At 42.3% G+C, this 18,203-nt stretch overlaps 1 protein-coding gene across 4 annotated transcripts in view; it reads right to left on the bottom strand.

Annotated features, from left to right (window-relative positions):
• Positions 1–18,203, bottom strand: part of APP (amyloid beta precursor protein) — a 147,980-nt gene that overhangs the window by 71,431 nt on the left and 58,346 nt on the right. For all 4 annotated transcript variants that reach the window (XM_081199641.1, XM_081199643.1, XM_081199640.1 and 1 more), the window contains exon 3: positions 16,813–16,942. In XM_081199641.1, the coding sequence (XP_081055767.1) occupies positions 16,813–16,942 (130 nt within the window). The remainder of the gene's footprint in view (positions 1–16,812; positions 16,943–18,203) is intronic.

The following is an 18,203-nucleotide window of genomic DNA, read 5'->3' as shown; positions in this document are numbered from 1 at the left end:
TATACCCAGACATCAATATTATGTCAGCCTGAAATATACATGCATATTCCCAAAATGCATGCATATTATGCATAGAACATATCATGCAATCTCAGGCAGAGCAGAAATTAACAGCTAAAGAACATGACTTATTTTTGAGGGATATATAATCACCTAGCTGTAGACCAGTGGTTCTCAAGAAATACTTTGGAAATCACAACTAGGATTGTCCTCAGTATCACTTGATGCTCTTGCTCTCATTCTGAAAAGATCCTTATCCATATTTTGCAAAGAAAAAAACTGATACTATATTATGCTATATACTGCACTTAAATGATTAAATGTTTCTTTGATTGTTCTAGTATCTTCCCACCACACTTGCCATCCTCTCCTGCCACACCAGTGTGGTGTGCCACACCCTTTGAGAACCACTGCTGTAATCACTGTGATCCATGCCCCTGATAACACAGGATTTCTCTCTTTTATACTGCTTCATTATAAAATAGATACTTGAAAAGGTACCTGCAACATGATACTGTTTAGTGGTATTTTTTAAAAAAAACCAATAGAAACAGGTCTAAAATTACACAGCCCAGCTCCAGTTGATGAGAATCTTCACCTTACTAATCATCCAGACCATGTCACTAATCACCTCTGCTCAACAACTGAAGAAGCAACCCTAGCATTTAGCAGCTGCTGCGGAATTGAACAGTTCATACTACATTCCCAAGGGGAGGGCTGGCGGAAACTGCATTCCCACTGAGCCTAGGGAACCTTGAACAGGAAGATCAAGAAGGAGATAGGAACAAACAGCTGCTCAGCTCGCACTTAACATTCTTTGAAGCACTTGGAAATTCCTTCACCTAGTGCTTGGTGTTCCATAGTTTTGCATTGTTTCAAGCCCGTCTCTCACTATGCTGGGGCTGATGTAAGTTGCAGTTCAAAACATCTGGAAGGCATAGAGGTTGGTGAAGGCTTTAAGAACTGTATTTTGTACACACATTGAGGCCTTTCCTGGAACCTGTTACACAAGAAGTTCTACCCTTCTGTAAATGTAAACCATCCCAAACAAGAACTGTACACAGTATTTGCTCAAAGTCAAACTAACAAGGACTGCAATCTTCCACATGAACCTGTCTGACTGCTTAAGATTCTACTGGTGCCAATGGAAAGGTTTTTTAAAAAGTCTTGTAGTTGCAAATTGAGGGGGATCACAACTGAGAAGGGGTGAACCTCCCCTCTCTACAAACTGGGATCTGATGACAATCACTCCCCTCCCCAACACACATGAAATTAAAAGAAAACATGAGATGTAGCTACATGCTATGCATTATGAGTAACATGTAGTTTGTCTGTGAGGAGATTTCACCCCTCCCATACCCAAGAATCTCCTGACCATCTCCTGATGATCTCTGCTGACTCCACAGAGAAGAGGAGGCGTGTCCTGCCTATTAACTTATTCTGCCCAGCAACATATCTGTGTGTGTGAGAGAGAGTCAGTCAGTCAGTGTATCGGAGAGAGTGAGAGTGTTAGAGATCCTAGAGATTAGATTGCTGCTAAGAGCAGCTGCAGACTCTCAGTATAGCATTGCTTTATGCTCAGAATAATTAGCTCTGTATATAGTTTTGTACCATAGTTGTAGTTATAGAATAAAAGGAAGATATTTTACAGAGCTGCTCTCCGAGTGGTTTATACTCTGCAAGACTCTGCAAAACTCTGCTGCGCAACGACTGTAGTATTGAGACAGTGAATCCGGTGCTCTCAGCTCTAAGCTGTGAGTCCACAGCACTGTGACCGTTTCCTGCGGGAAGAAGGTCTCTGGCGGTGCTACCCAGCTCGCCCAGCCCAGTCGGGGTTGAGGTACATGAGTCCAGTTGGCGCACTGGCTCTAGGGCGATGCTGACATCGGTTGTGGGCCCAGTCGTTGTTCCAGTCGTCTGACCTGGCGTTGTTCCAGTCATCCCAGGCGTCCTAGTCGTCCCAGTCGCCAGAGGTTTCTGTTGCTGTTTGCCGGACGGTGGAACGGACGCTGCATGCTGGACTGATTTGTGGTGCCCAGAAGCAGAGCTGTTTTGGAGCAGAGTATTCAAGCTGCCGCTGTTGCTGCTGCTTGATTTATGGAGGTATGTTGCTGACTGCCAAAGGAAGAAGATAGCATCCCTGTTTGCCTGTTAATTGCGCTCTGAGTGGGAGAGAGAGTGGCTGAAGGAGTCAAGGCTTTATCTGTGTTGCACGAGGGAAGTGTCTTGCTCTAAGTAATAGCAGACATGGCCTGTGCACATTCTGGCCAGATGGCTCTGTCCTTTCCCCTCCTGACGCCTGAAAACTATGCAGTTTGGCAAGTAAAGATGAAAGCGCTTTTACAGAGGGAAAAGCTATTTCACACGATAGAAGATGACCCTCCCGATGAGGATGAGGATGATTGGCCTGAGTGGCATGCTGCAGATATGAAAGCCCGAGGGACAATTGTTTTGAGTGTTTCAGACCACTTGCTGGTGAACTTAGAGGGTCAAGAGACTGCACAAGCTGTTTGGCATAAGTTGAGAGAGATGCATCTGAGGCAGAATGCTGGTTCCAGTGTGATTTTCTTTAAGAAGCTGTGCAGGCTGCAGTTGGAGAAAGGTGGTGATTTGCCTAGCCATCTGTCTCAATTAAAGCGTCTCAGACAGGACCTTGTTCAGCGAGACCTGGCTATTTCAGAGGCTGTGTTTGCAATGCTAATGATCAATAGCCTAGATGAGTCTTATGATGGAGTGGCTGCCCAGATTTCCACGATGCCTTCTGACCGGCTAACAGAAGATTATGTGTCTAGTGTGCTCCTGAATGAGTGGGATCACAGACAGGCTGTTAAAGAAAGCCGGGAAGACTGTGCTGTTAAAAATGTGCTTGAAAATGTGCCTGAGTCTTCAGCAGGGGAAAGTGAAAGTGAAACTGCTGCTGTTAAAGCTTTGAAATTGAAGCGGTGCTTTTCGTGTGGAGCACAAGGCCATTTGAGTTTCCAGTGCAAGAAGTCTTCAAAGAAGAAGGGAAACTTCAGAGGCAGAGGGGGAGGAGGAAGAAATCCCCAAGCACCTGCTACTTCAAAGGCCTTGATCTCTCGCTGTTCCAGTCAACGTGGGCGGAGTTTCTTCGTGGTCGACTCTGGCTGTTCAAACCACGTGGCCAAAGATAAGAATCTCTTTGTTCAGCTTGAGAAGCAAGAGAAAGAAATTCATCAAGCAGATGGGACAGTTCTCACGAGTGTGGCTCAAGGAACTGTGTTCTTAAAGAGCCTGAATGCAACTATTAAGAATGTCCTGTATGCAGCTGATATTCAGGACAATTTGTTGAGTGTTTCCCAGCTTGATCGTCAAGGGTTTAAGGTGGTGTTTGCTAAATCTCGCTGTGAAATTCTTAGAGATGGCAAGCTCATTCTGTATGCAAAATGTGTAAATGGATTGTACCAATTGCCTTTTGTTTCAGGTACAGGCACTGCAGAAGCAACTGAGAAAGAGTGTTGCAATTTGTCTGTGGATAAGAATGAGAAGTTGCATGACCAATGTATTCATTATTATCACCGCATTTATGGTCATTTGGGTTTCCAGGCTGTGGCAAAAATGCCTGATATGGTTCAGGGTATGAGGTTGAAAGAATGTCCCTACCACATGAAATGTGTTTCTTGTGCTGAGAGTAAGGCAAGGCAAGCTCCCAAAGGTACAGAGTCTGGGAGAGAGGCCAAGAAACCATATGAAGTCATTCATGCAGACTTAGTGGGGCCTCTAGCGCTCTCTAGAGGCAATTCAAGGTTTTTCATGGTTCTGATTGACTCCTATTCAAAATATGTTTGGGTCTATGTGCTGCAGAAAAAGTCTGAAGCCTTTACCAAGTTTCGTCAATTTTGTAAATGGCTTAGAAATGTACATAATGAGAATGTACGTTTTCTTTTCACAGATAAGGGTGGAGAGTTTTGTTCAGAAGAGTTTGAGAGTTTTCTTTCTGAACAGGGCATTGAGCATAGGACGGCCACGCCCAGATCACCCTGGCAGAATGGTTTATGTGAGAGAGTGAACCAAACCCTGCAGCAAGGAATCAGAACGCTGTTACATGATTCGGGGCTGCCCAATCCCTTTTGGGCTGAAGCTCTTTCGTTTTTCTGTCACGTGTATAACAGGAGGTACCAGTCTAGTATAAATTGCACCCCATATGAGATGCTTCATGGAAGAAAGCCATGTGTAAAGCATTTTAAAATTTTTGGTTCGCAGGTTTGGGTGCACACCTCGCAAGGTGACAAACTGAGCAAGCGTGGAGAACATGGTGTTTTCCTAGGATATGAGAAAGGGTCTTATCGTGTTCTGATCACAGACACGAAAACCATAAGGCTGACCAGGAGTATTGATGACAATCCACAATGGGACAGAGTTGGTGTTTTTCAGTATCATCCCATTTGTGATGATGGTGCAAAAGGGGCAAAGAAAGTTAAGAGGGAGGCAAGTGTTGTTGGTGGTGATAATTCTGATGCCAATGTAATTCCAGATGATGGCACAGATTATCAGAGCCCAAAAGCCTCAGGTGAGTCTGACGCTGACTCAGACTTAGCAGCTTCATATACTTTAGCTCCCCATTCTCCCAAAGAGGAGGAAGCACCAGAACAAGAGGATCAGAGAGTTTTGCGCAGGTCCAAGAGAACAACCAAGGGTGTACCACCGAAAAGGTTTTCTGAAGAGTTTGCAAAGACTGCGGTCACGAGCAACTCTGGTGGGGTTTTTAAACCAGGCATGAAGTGTGCTGAGAGTAGTAGCACAAAACGCTTTATTTATTTCCTTACCTGATATTTGAAGGAAAGTGTGTATTTGAGTTCTGTAAATGGTTTGTTCAAATCTGCCTAATTAGAAATGTCAATTTGCATTTGAAAGAGAGAAACGTGTGTGAAGATTTTTCTAGAAGCTGCTTATTCAATGGTATTGTAAAAGTGTTATATGCTGGGAAGAGAGATACCTGCAAATATGTTAACCAAGGTTGTAAGCAGAGAACAACTTTTGGAGTGTATGTGTAAATTGCAGTTATGTTAAAGATTCTTGAAATGGTCGGATGAAATGGGGGAGGATGAGGAGATTTCACCCCTCCCATACCCAAGAATCTCCCGACCATCTCCTGATGATCTCTGCTGACTCCACAGAGAAGAGGAGGCGTGTCCTGCCTATTAACTTATTCTGCCCAGCAACATATCTGTGTGTGTGAGAGAGAGTCAGTCAGTCAGTGTATCGGAGAGAGTGAGAGTGTTAGAGATCCTAGAGATTAGATTGCTGCTAAGAGCAGCTGCAGACTCTCAGTATAGCATTGCTTTATGCTCAGAATAATTAGCTCTGTATATAGTTTTGTACCATAGTTGTAGTTATAGAATAAAAGGAAGATATTTTACAGAGCTGCTCTCCGAGTGGTTTATACTCTGCAAGACTCTGCAAAACTCTGCTGCGCAACGACTGTAGTATTGAGACAGTGAATCCGGTGCTCTCAGCTCTAAGCTGTGAGTCCACAGCACTGTGACCGTTTCCTGCGGGAAGAAGGTCTCTGGCGGTGCTACCCAGCTCGCCCAGCCCAGTCGGGGTTGAGGTACATGAGTCCAGTTGGCGCACTGGCTCTAGGGCGATGCTGACAGTCTGCTCTCTGGACTTTGCACAGGTTGCCCCTTCTATCTGCTTTTTGCTTAATTAGTTTTTGGCTTAGCGTTGTGTCCAACTGCAACCACCAGGTATACTATATTGTTATCCTGTTGACTCACAACACAATGACCAACACACAAATACTGCATTACATTTTGAGGTTTGAATTTTTTGTGAGAAAGGAACTCTCTTGACATCAGTATTTTTTTGCAAAGGTAGTTGCTTACTCATAAAAAGGTTGATTTTGCAATTAATGTATATTTTGCAGTTAATGCAGAAACAAAACTGAATGTTGAAATTTTGCAGCTCTGATACCACTTGCATAAATGATTCGTAACATGATTAATTGCATGTTACTTTGAAATAATTATCTTCCTCTCTACTTTTCTCTTGAAGCTCCAACCATGCCACCAATATTGAGATGGACTGGAAATTTAACAAACCATCTACTCCATTTTCTCCAGTCTGATGTTACACCATTTCCTTTTTCCACACTAAACCAGTGATGGGCTATGTGGCCCTTCAGCTGTAGCTGAAATCTAGCAATCTGGATCTTGCAATTTTTTCCAGGTCTATCTTGTTAACATAATTATTATATTATCCCACTTTATAGATTCCCAGTAAGAAATGCTAATACTGCACAAGCCTAAAAAGAAATATTACTGGTCATATAGCTCGGTTTCGTGCAAACAACTGTGCAATTTAACAAATAGTTCTCTCACAAGCTCTAGTTCCTGTTCCATCTCTATTCTGACTGGCTCTATAACCCAGATACAATGATTGACACCCCAACCAGCCATGACACTAGGAATATACACTTTCTGTAGAAGCACACCTGCCACCACTGCAAAAATATACCCTAGAACCTGTGCTGAGAATGTTACATGTGGATGAATGAAAAAAGAAGTGTTATTGTATGTTTGACCTTCAAACGTCAACATATCCATCTTGTAAAAATATTGCACATTTTCATGTCAACCAAGTGCTGTAACCTTCCCTGGGGAGATGTTCTGAGCTAAGCGATCATATCAGCTGAAAGCTGGCAGGTGCCATCATTGTGCTGCTTTATGGAAATCTACTAAGAATTGCCAGATTCCAAAATGTGTCATTTCACATAATACAGTCCTGCACAAAACCATTCCATTAGTTCTCCGCTCTTTTTTCTCTCTCCAAGTGTTTCAACAACAAGAGCTGCTAAGCATAAAACATTAGCTATTTCTATTGCTACTCTAGCAAGGCACAAAGAGCCATCTGAGAAATCTTTTGTCATAATGAAAATGGAACGGACGGTTTCAAATATTTGATCGTAATCCTAACTTGTGACGAGGAAGAGCTAAATTCCTGCAAATCGACATTAATGAACTGGTGCTTGCAGGCTGAATGTGTCAACTTTTGAAGGTCAAGAGCACAAACAGCCAGGCTTTCTATAAAACTGAAAAGGGGAAAGCAAGTAATACAGAAAAAATGGTGTCCAAAATTTCACATTGTGTTTAAATGCATAGTTTGCACTTGCATCTTTTTAAAACAGGAGCCATTAACTTGGGGGGGGTAGTATGGGGTTAATGCCTTTGACACTATGATCCTGATTTTAAAAACATTGCCTCCTCCAATTGGCTGGGAAGGAGGTGTTAACTGGGGCCAACAACAGCTTCTCTTTTCGCACAAGGATATGATGGAACAATTTTAATTAGGTTGGAAAGTTCAGCCTTTTCTCCAGCCCTACCACAGTCCCAATTATCACCACCTTGCTCCACATGGCTGCTGCTGTTCTTCTTAAGGTGCAACTATAAGCCATGCATTTAATGTAATGGGGGGGATTCAATGTCACGCTAAGTTAAAGCCCCTTAGCAGTGTGCCGGTTGCACAGGAGACATAGCTGTCAACTTACAGATTGGAAAATAAGGGACAGCGGCCTCGAAAATAAGGGATCAGCAGCCAAAATAAGGGATTTTGGCTTAGCTTTTACAGAAATCTGCCACTCATGGAGCCATGCTGCTTTTGCTGCGACTGACTGTGTTTTGCAGGGGGTTGGACTAGATGATCCTAAGGGTCTACAACTCCAACCAAAGAAGAGTGGCAGACAAAACTGATGAACGATGTTGAGATGGCAAAGCTTACAGGCAGAATTAGAATCCAGGAAGAGGACATCTTTAATAAAGAATGGGGAAAGTTTATAATTTATTTGAAAAGCTATTGTAAAGAGTTACATACATTGGTAGGATTGACAGAAAACTTGTAGTAAAAATTGGAACTATGGATGGACAAATGATTTATAAAAATAAGAGTTAAGAAAGGGATGCAGAAGGGGAAATCACTACATTAAGATGCTGCACTGGTTGGAGGGTATGCTAAGCAGCATGTCGGGGCTGCCGTCGGCCTGGCGCGAGGAGTTCCATCGGCCCTTCCCCGCCCGAGAGAGAGGGAGGGAGACTCTCGCCCACGCTGCCCGTGGGCCCGGTATGAGGCGGTTGCAGCGCCGTGGCAGCCGCTGAAGCACCGCCCTTCTGCATCCCTCCCCATCCCCTCCTCTTCCTCCTCTCTCAGGATACCTCCTCAGCCGCCGCTGCCGCCTCCGGCTTCCCCTGGCAGCACGGCGGAAGTCTCGCAAGATAGGGGCTGCCTGCCCACCCGCCGCCACCCGTCTCCTCATGATGCGCCCCTGAGGGGGAAAAGGGAGAGACAGAGACGCGGCAGCTCGTGCACGCTCTCTCTCTCGAGGCAGAAGACCCCGAGCCGCTGCTTCCCTCCCGAGCCGGGCAACCTTGAAACCTGGAAAATTTAAGGGACATCATCAATCTGGGACAGCAGCGGGAAACGGCTCTGGGATAAGGGAGTTTCCCGCCAAATAAGGGACAGTTGACAGCTATGACAAGAGAAGGAACAGGAAGCCAGCGTGGTTTCCATGACTAGTTGCACAACAGGTATGTTGCAGCCATGATACAATCTGTTCCACAGCCAGCTTCTGCTAGTACAACTGTTGCACTGGATTTCAGCCTGCACACCCATTACTCTTACTCTAGTGCAACAGTTCTTGCATTAGCAGTCATAGAACCGAGAATCTGGGCCTAAGAAGTTTCATCTTAAATTCCATTGAGCCTAAGTGTACAGTTTAGAGGCACTTTTATATTAAAGCCCCACTGATATGAATGAGGCAAAAAGAACACCTATTATAGGTGCTGCATTTGGAAACATGACAAGAAGGCTGCCAATCTAGCTTTCTTCCTTTCTATCTGCAGCAAGAGTTTTGACAAAGCCATCTGCTGGTGTGCATGTTACATCGTACCAGACAAGTGAAAGGACCATACCAGATGCAGTTTGTCTGAAAGGACCATCTAGTCAGAGAATCTGAAACACTGAAAAGACAGAAACTTGTAGACCTCCATCTTGTCAATAGCTGAGGAAAAGTGATTATGAACCTTCTGGGTCATTCCTGTAGGCCCCCTGCCATGGTTTGGCTAATGCTGCCCACCTCTCTGGCATGTCCCCACTGCCATAATCTCATTGGACCAGCGCTGTGTCCACTACCAATACTAGGTTATCCCATAACTTAAATGCAGTTCTGTTGACCATGCTGAGACTTAATGCATTCTTTATTTAAAAGCAAAATGGAGCTCTGTAAGGCGTGTCTCTCTCAATCACACAGCTAAGTGGAGACAGAACCAATTTATGAGAGCACGATAAGCTAAATCCACAGTGACATTAAAATTCTGAGACACAATTAGTTAATCTTGTCTCATTGATCAGGCAGTAGATAGGAAAGCTACTATCCGGATGTATGGCTCTTCAGAGGGAAAGCTCATTTGAAAGGAGAGAGGCAACTCCAACTAAGGAGAAAAGCCAATAATTGCATCAAGAAACAAGCTAGCAATAGCCACATCTGAGTTGCATGGACAACCCTCAAATGGAATATCCTTAACGTGGATTTTTGTTTTGTTTACACCTGTGGTTTTTTATGCCCAGAGCACATATTAAAGTTGATGCTTATTTTTAGGTTTTTGATCCCAGGTAAATTTACTTGGAAGGCTGGCGGTTCCATTTCAATCAATGGGATCTTTACATGTAAATATTACAAGGTCCTTCAGTAAAGATACTGAAATGCTTCCATACTTGGCATTACACTTCATTTGTCCCAATTAGGAAATTAACATTTCAAAACATTACAACACAGGCACGTTAATGCTTAGTAGGTGATTTGAACTTCAAAGGTGAATATGTGTATGCAAATGTTTTCCTAAGCTACTCATTAATGACCATCCTCACACTGATACTATATGTGAGGACTAGCCCCAGCCATACCCCTGTGTAATAAAGGAGATGGCAGCAAAAACCATTCTGAAACTTGGATATTGAATGAAAAGATTAATGGGGTAACCTTTAGAGAGTATCTAGCGTAGAGCTAGTTCTGTCTTTGAATCAGAGGAAAGTGAAATACATTCATCATGTGAAATGACCTGACATTTTACAGTACTAGCAATTTTGACAACATTGCCGCTTGTATGAATGGCATATTTTAAAACCATAACTGATTTTATCTATAAATAAGGGAAGAAAGAGAAATAATCTCTCACCTTTTAGCTGCAGCTAAAGCTAAATATTGGAAACAAAAAACAAGATACCACAAGTACCTATTTCTTACTAAACGATTGGGATCCTACTAGTGCAGTTTCTAAATTCATTGTTCAATTTAGAGAAGTATCTACAAGAGATTTAGGCTCCAAGATTACACCCATGTACCTGGGAGTAAATCAATATGGTCTGACTGTGATGTCAGGTTCATGAGGAAGATACTATTCTTTGAAAGAAAATATTAAAGATTACAAGTGAGATCAAAGGTTATGCTAGTTGATGCAATGGGATTTTCCTTTCTGCCTGTAATTCCACCTTCCCTCCAAATCTGCTTGAGGGCTCCCCAAATTTCCATTGCAGAGTGTCTGGGGGAGAGAAGGGAGGGAAAATCCCATTGTTGAAGTGTCTGTTGCACAAACAGAACACAATTACTGCATGCCACCCATTCTATTGTATCAGGAAAGTCTTGTTAGACAAGACTATTGTAACACTGTGTCGAATTCAACTTAACAGTTGCATTACCACCCAGCACAACGGGACTTCCCCACCCCCCACTACCACCCTCCCAAATTGGCTTGGGGAGGGGAGAGAGGTTCAGGAGAACCCCCAGAACAATGTGCAGGCGCAAGAGGGAGGATGTTGAAGGGACAGAACTGACAGAACAATTGTAATAACATGACATGGAATTCTACCCACTGCTTCCAGGTGTAAAACAATGCACAACTGGCATTTCTCTTCACTGATATAAATCAGGATCTCTTATAAATGCAAAATAGTCACAGAATTAGTGTACAGTTTTCACAGATTACAGGTTTCGATTTTTAATGGTTTAAAGGATTTCTAGTTTCCATGCTCTAGCCCCATTAACTCGAAGCAAAACCTGTAATCTAATAAACTCAATCGATATTGCTGGATCTTTTGCTACGTGCAAGATGCCTGTCATACTGTATAAGCCATTTCACTAAGGAAAAGAGCTAAGGAATCAGTCAAGTGTTGAAGGGCTTCTCTGCAACAAATCCCAAAAGGGCAATGCTGAAGGCCAGCGCAAAAATGGATCAGGGATATTCTCTGGCATGAGAGCAGACATATGTCTGCTAGTCAAATAGTAATTCTCACCCCTGTGAAAAAGCCAAGCATCTAACTGCATAAATGGACTGAATGAACTTCAGCAGCTCTTGAACTAAAATGTAAATGTAGCTGAAAAACTAATTTTGATGGTGGGTAATGTGCCTAAGAACCCTCACAAGCATGCCCACTAACTAAACTTTCATTAAATTCCTCCATAAAGTCAAGCAAGCACTGTGCTTTCAACAATATCATTACATTCCTAAAGTTCATCTTCTGCTATAAAAGTTATCCACCAACTCACCATTCTGTACTGCTGTGCTACAGTCACAGCATGGACCTAGCAGCCTATGACCTATAGCTATTCCATGGAAGCATCAAGTGGGGGTGTCTTCCTTTTCCAAAGATACTTCCTAGCTGTGCGCCACAACCTGAATTTCAGGGACTTGCTGTTGAGTCAAGAACCTGGACACAACCAAGAAGCTGATCATTTAACCACACTAGAAAAGGAACCTCTATAGCGATGGAAGAGGGGAAAGGTATCTTCCTTTCAATCTTCAGGCAAGCAGTTGGGAGGTAAATGATGCAACTGGTGATTGATGAGCAAGACAAAAGAATGAAGTGAGCGGGCATAACCATTTTGTAAGTAGAGGATCACTGGAGAGTAGCCCCATTTGCGCACACATGATTTTTATTCCTGATAACTTACTACTCTCAAAATCCTCTAACCCACAAGACAACTGACTCCTCCAGGCATTAACTTACATCCACTACTTTCCATCTCACATTTTCTAGAAGCTGAAAAACAAAGCAACATGAGAGATGAAATAATGTGAACTAAGACCATGGCAAGCAAAAGTCTTACAATTTATTGCACATAAAACTGCAGCAATTAATCTCACAACAAGCCTACTTGTCAAATTAGGCTGAAAAGATTGCAACTTGTTCAAGGCAATTCATTGCACTCCATAGCTGAATGGGGCTTGGAATCTAGTTTCCCCATGTCCAAGCCCTGGGACGTTATCTAATGCAGTGGTAGGCAACCTAAGGCCCATGGGCCGGATGCGGCCCAATCGCCTTCCCAATCTGGCCTGCGGACGGTCCAGAAATCAGTGTGTTTTTACATGAGCAGAATGTGTCCTTTTATTTAAAATGCACCTCTGGGTGATTTGTGGGACCTGCCTGGTGTTTTTACATGAGTAGAATGTGTGCCTTTATTTAAAATGCATCTCTGGGTTATTTGTGGGACATAGGAATTCATTCATATATTTTTTCAAAATATAGTCCAGCCCACCACACGGACTGAGGGACGGTGGACCAGTGCAGGGCTGAAAAAGGTTGCTGACCCCTGATCTAATGCATCATGGCTATGAAAGTACTTCTTAGAACTCCATACAGAGAAATGTGCATCCCTCTTAATGGGAGAGAACCAAGATCTTAAGTGCTATTTTCAAACTGTTTCCTTAAAACAGTTTCTAAACAAAACAAAACTAATGTCCTGACAAAGTCTTTTCAAAATCTACATAACCATTAACAGTTCCTGAGTTTCTTTTCGCTCTCAATATAAACCTTTAGCCCTAAACACATTCTCTTTGAAGCAAATGCCAAGGGAGATCACTAGGGCTAACTTCCAAGTAAATTGTTCAATGACTGAGGAGGTCAATGAATTTCCCATTTGTCACCCTGCTACACCTTTCCCAAGTCAGAGCCTGAAGTTTTTGTTACATTAGAATCAATGTGGGACTGTTTCTCAGCTTCCTCGGTATAAACCTTAGGAATGGTGTGATGCCATGCTCATGGGCTTCTAGTTTATTAGGGAGAAGGTAAGCAGAGCCACTGCAGGAAGACGATGGAGATCCATCTGCACCACAGCATAAGCAACACGTGTGCTCGTTTCAACAGACAGCTCTGAAGGTAAACCTGAAAAGAAGCTGGAAATGCCGCACTGCATTGTGAGTTGTCACTCACAATATATTATAGAATCATAGAATCAGAGTTGGAAGAGACCACAAGGGCCATGAGTCCAACCCCCTGCCAAGTTACATAGTACTGACACAATCAGAAGATAAGAGGACAGGAGCCCTAAGCTACATGAAGATGTTGGAGGCGTAAACTCCATCGTTTCAAGATGACCAGGACACTGAGAAAGGCTGCTTCTCAGTGCATTTGCTCATTCTGGGGAGGTAACCTTTTCACTGAACCCACATGGAGCCCAGTTCCGCGAACCTCCCCATAGAATTTCAGAAAACAAACTGTAACTCCTGCCCTTTCTCCGACCAAAGAAAAAAGCAAAAGAAAAAAGCAAACCTAGCATAGAGATTCACCCTAGAAAGAGATACTATATTTCCATTCAATTGTCTTTGATGTGTTAGTCACACAGTTGTTCTTCCTGTGTCAAGGAGTGTTACAATTTCTCATGGCATACAAACCACAATATTGACTGGCTGGGGAAATAAAATCCTCCCACAAGCTCACATATACATTCCTATAGATTGTGTTGGTGGAATGCATCCATTTGCGTGCTGCAGGACCATATTGACCAATGCCTGTGACATCACTGCCAGTAAGAAACAGTTCCCCACGATGATGTTTTGTTATTTCTAATAATGCTGTGTAAGTTTTATGTTCCCCACTATGGAAAGGGCATATCCAGGTGGATTCTGCATACATAGAAAAAAACGCTGTGAAAATGCTTTTTTTAAAAAAAAAGTTTTGAAAAATACATTGAATTTGGCATAGCTTACAGTTGCCATCTAGTGTCACATTTGTACAACACATTCAAAACGTTTTATTTGCAGCTATATAGCTGAGTCCCCAGTCTGAACACACACTAATCACAATCATATACTCAGATAAACACATGCCAGAAAGGTTAGCCCCTCTTGCAATAATATTCTACCATTTCTTCAATTTTTATTGCCACTTTGCAACAAAACTATTACTGTCACACACATATCACACCATGACATTCCACTTTAGTTTAATCAGTTGCACCAATCGTGTTACAGTACAAGGAAAGGTGATCAAATTCAGTCACCAGTTTTGGTGATAGGGAGATAGTGCAAGTTTTGTGCTTGTGATTTTTTTTAGAGTCAAGAATAGTATAGTTATCGCTTACAGTTTATTTATATGCACGATTTATTTTAAGCTGCTTTGAGGGGGAAATGGCAGAATGCTCTAAACAAACAAATCCTCGGCCTAATGCATTCTGTGGAGGTAGGATATAGAGCTAAAATGGCCTGAAAGACTATTGAGAGTTAAGTCTGAAATGTGACTGAGGAATGCCTTTACAAAAACAGGAATGCCACAAGGCAATTGGTCCATATGCAAAGGGATTTTTAGAAAAGGAAGACACCAGGAACACTTGAGAACTAACATGGTTAGGGTTTTCTTTTATAATCACAGCTAGGTTATAACCTCTGTAGACTAAAAATAAAAGGAAAGCTGGAATTAAGGCAAATATACAAACCTCAAAATGCATATATGACATACACGCAATCCAGCCAGAGTTTAACACCTTTAAGGCCCACTGATATCTATGTAAAAAGTTAAGCAAAAGTTTAAATTGTTCCTACCTGAAACTGAAACTAACTAGAAATGCTTGATTCTGCCTCAATCCTTCTCCAGATTAACTGCACAGGGAGGTAGTGAGAACATTGTGTCTCAAGGATTTTCTTGCTGGTTTGTTTAGGAGTAAATACCACTAATAAAAGACAAAAGTAGAAAGGACCTAACAGAAGCAGAAGACATCATGAAGAGGTGGCAAGAATACACAGAGGAACTATACCAGAAAGAAATGGATGTCTCATATACCCCAGGTAGTGTGGTTGCTGACCTTGAGCCAGACATCCTGGAGAGTGAAGTCAAATGGGCCTTAGAAAGCACTGATAATAACAAGGCCAGTGGAAGTGATGGTATTCCAGCTGAACTGTTTAAAATTTTAAAAGATGATGCTGTTAAGGTGCTACACTCAATATGCCAGCAAATTTGGAAAACCCAGCAGTGGCCAGAGGATTGGAGAAGATCAGTCTACATCCCAATCCTCAAGAAGGGCAGTGTCAAAGAATGCTCTAACTACCGCACAATTGCACTCATTTCACACGCTAGCAAGGCTATGCTTAAAATTCTACAAGGCAGGCTTAAGCAGTATGTGGATCGAGAACTCCCAGAAGTGCAAGCTGGATTTCAAAGGGGCAGAGGAACCAGAGACCAAATTGCAAACATGCGCTGGATTATGGAGAAAGCTAGAGAGTTCCAGAAAGACATCTACTTCTGCTTCATTGACTATGCAAAAGCCTTTGACTGTATCGACCACAGCAAACTATGGCAAGTTCTTAAAGAAATGGGAGTGCCTGATCACCTCATCTGTCTCCTGAGAAATCTCTATGTGGGACAAGAAGCTACGGTTAGAACTGGATATGGAACAACTGATTGGTTCAAAATTGGGAAAGGAGTACGGCAAGGCTGTATATTGTCTCCCTGCTTATTTAACTTATATGCAGAATTCATCATGCGAAAGGCTGGGCTGGCTGAATCCCAAGCCGGAATTAAGATCGCCGGAAGAAATATCAACAACCTCAGATATGCAGATGATACAACCTTGATGGCAGAAAGTGAAGAAGAATTAAAGAACCTTTTAATGAGGGTGAAAGAGGAGAGCGCAAAATATGGTCTGAAGCTCAACATCAAAAAAAGAAGATCATGGCCACTGGGCCCATCACCTCCTGGCAAATAGAAGGGGAAGAAATGGAGGCAGTGAGAGATTTTACTTTCTTGGGCTCCATGATCACTGCAGATGGTGACAGCAGTCACGAAATTAAAAGACGCCTGCTCCTTGGGAGAAAAGCAATGACAAACCTAGACAGCATCTTAAAAAGCAGAGACATCACCTTGCCAACAAAGGTCCGCATAGTTAAAGCCATGGTTTCCCCAGTAGTGATGTATGGAAGTGAGAGCTGGACCATAAAGAAGGCTGATCGCTGAAGAATTGATGCTTTTGAATTATGGTGCTAGAGGAGACTCTTGAGAGTCCCATGGACTGCAAGAAGATCAAACGCATCCATTCTTAAGGAAATCAGCCCTGAGTGCTCACTGGAAGGACAGATCATGAAGCTGAGGCTCCAGTACTTTGACCACCTCATGAGAAGAGAAGACTCCCTGGAAAAGACCCTGATGTTGGGAAAGATTGAGGGCACATGGAGAAGGGGACAACAGAGGACAAGATGGTTGGACAGTGTTCTCGAAGCTACAAACATGAGTCTGACCAAACTGCGGGAGACAGTGGAAGACAGGAGTGCCTGGCGTGCTCTAGTCCATGGGGTCACGAAGAGTCGGACACGACTAAACGACTAAACAACAACAAAATACCACTGGTCTACATACTATGCAATTTAATTATTACTTTTCCAAAATGCAACACTTAAAAGAATAAAAAATCCCTGGTGTTATTACATAAACTATAGCTTGCTCAGTGGAAAAGCAGGACAGGGGAGTGTTTGTGGAGAAGGATATATGCAGTTAAAGCTCATAGAATATATTCACGAAGTATTTGACAATACTCACCTAAGCACCTATATGGAACTACAATGTGAGGGTGACTTCTGCATTGTTTCCATCCCCGCTTGCACCAATTCTGGATTGTTACAGGTTGATTGGCTTCAACAACATTGGTAATTTGCAGTTCAGGGTAAACCTATTAATCAAAATGCAAAGAGCACAGTTAACTGAAATAGAGACACATTATTATTATTATCATTATTTAGAGGGGTGCATATTTATTTAGAATAGAATGCTGAAAAACATTCCCTAACTTAGTTCCTCAGTGCAAACACTGCCTAAAATTTTGGAACCTTTTTTTCTTGATTATTTTCAAAGGAAGATTAGATAAAAATTCATGCAGGAGTCACTGAATGCAGGAAATGAATGAATAAATGCGTATTTGAAGCTGGAGGTGGCATAGTTTTGTTTTGTTAACATATTTTTATTAAAAATTCCTTGGCTTACAAAAGCATATGTGCAACGTCTCTTTTTCAAGTTACATTTTCAACAGATCAATTTCATTTGTTGAGACATTAGTGTTACATTAAGAAGAAAAGGGGGGAAGAGGTGGAGGGGGGCATTATTACTGAGGTTTGTGAAAACTTATTAACATTCTAGTACACACCAGCCTATCCACAGTGCATTTTGCAAGCAGGGAGTTGTGGAGCTATGTCTGCATGGGCGATTTTCCTGTACTTGTTTCTAAACACAGGGGCAGTCATTTTATTGAATTTACATACAATTTACATGCAACAAAGAAAATAATCATATACCTCCTCAATGAAATGTTAATTTATGGCTAAATAAATTTTGTCCCCAGATTTAGATACCTAATTCCTTGTACCATCTTGTTGTAATGACCATGTCCATACATTAATGATACTGATTTCTTGTAGTTTTCTGTAAGAATGATCCATTATGTTTACAGCTTGTGCGTTCATAAAAGTCCAATAAATATATTTCTAAAACCACAAAGGCAGTCAGTCGGGTTTCACATATCCAAGGAAAGCAATGTTATTCACAGCATCATCAATTCATCTCCCCCCCCCCCACAATCAAAATTATTAACCAGCGTAATACATCTCTTCCTTTCTTCATCCCATGTTTTGGCTTAATAACTACAAAAATAAGAAACTCTCCAGTGGGACTAGCAAACAAAAAGGCAGGAGCCATGTGGATGCAGTAGGGTCACATAGGAACCAACATGAGCATCAGAAGTCAGGCTGGGAGCCCAACCTCCATATGTATATCCAAGATATTTATTCTGTGAACCGCCCTGAGAACTCTGGGTATAGGGCAGTATATAAATTCAATAAACAACAACAACAGCGGACCACCATATCAAATCCCAAAGAACTGGGCTGTAGGAATGGCTTATCAAGTGGTTGGTTACAAACACATCATAATTAATCACC

Source organism: Podarcis bocagei, assembly GCF_964188305.1.
Source record: "Podarcis bocagei genome assembly, chromosome: 6".
Taxonomy (NCBI): Eukaryota; Metazoa; Chordata; class Lepidosauria; order Squamata; family Lacertidae; genus Podarcis; species Podarcis bocagei.
The sequence above is the reverse complement of the archived record's forward strand: the minus strand, read 5'-3'. Positions and strand labels throughout refer to the sequence as shown.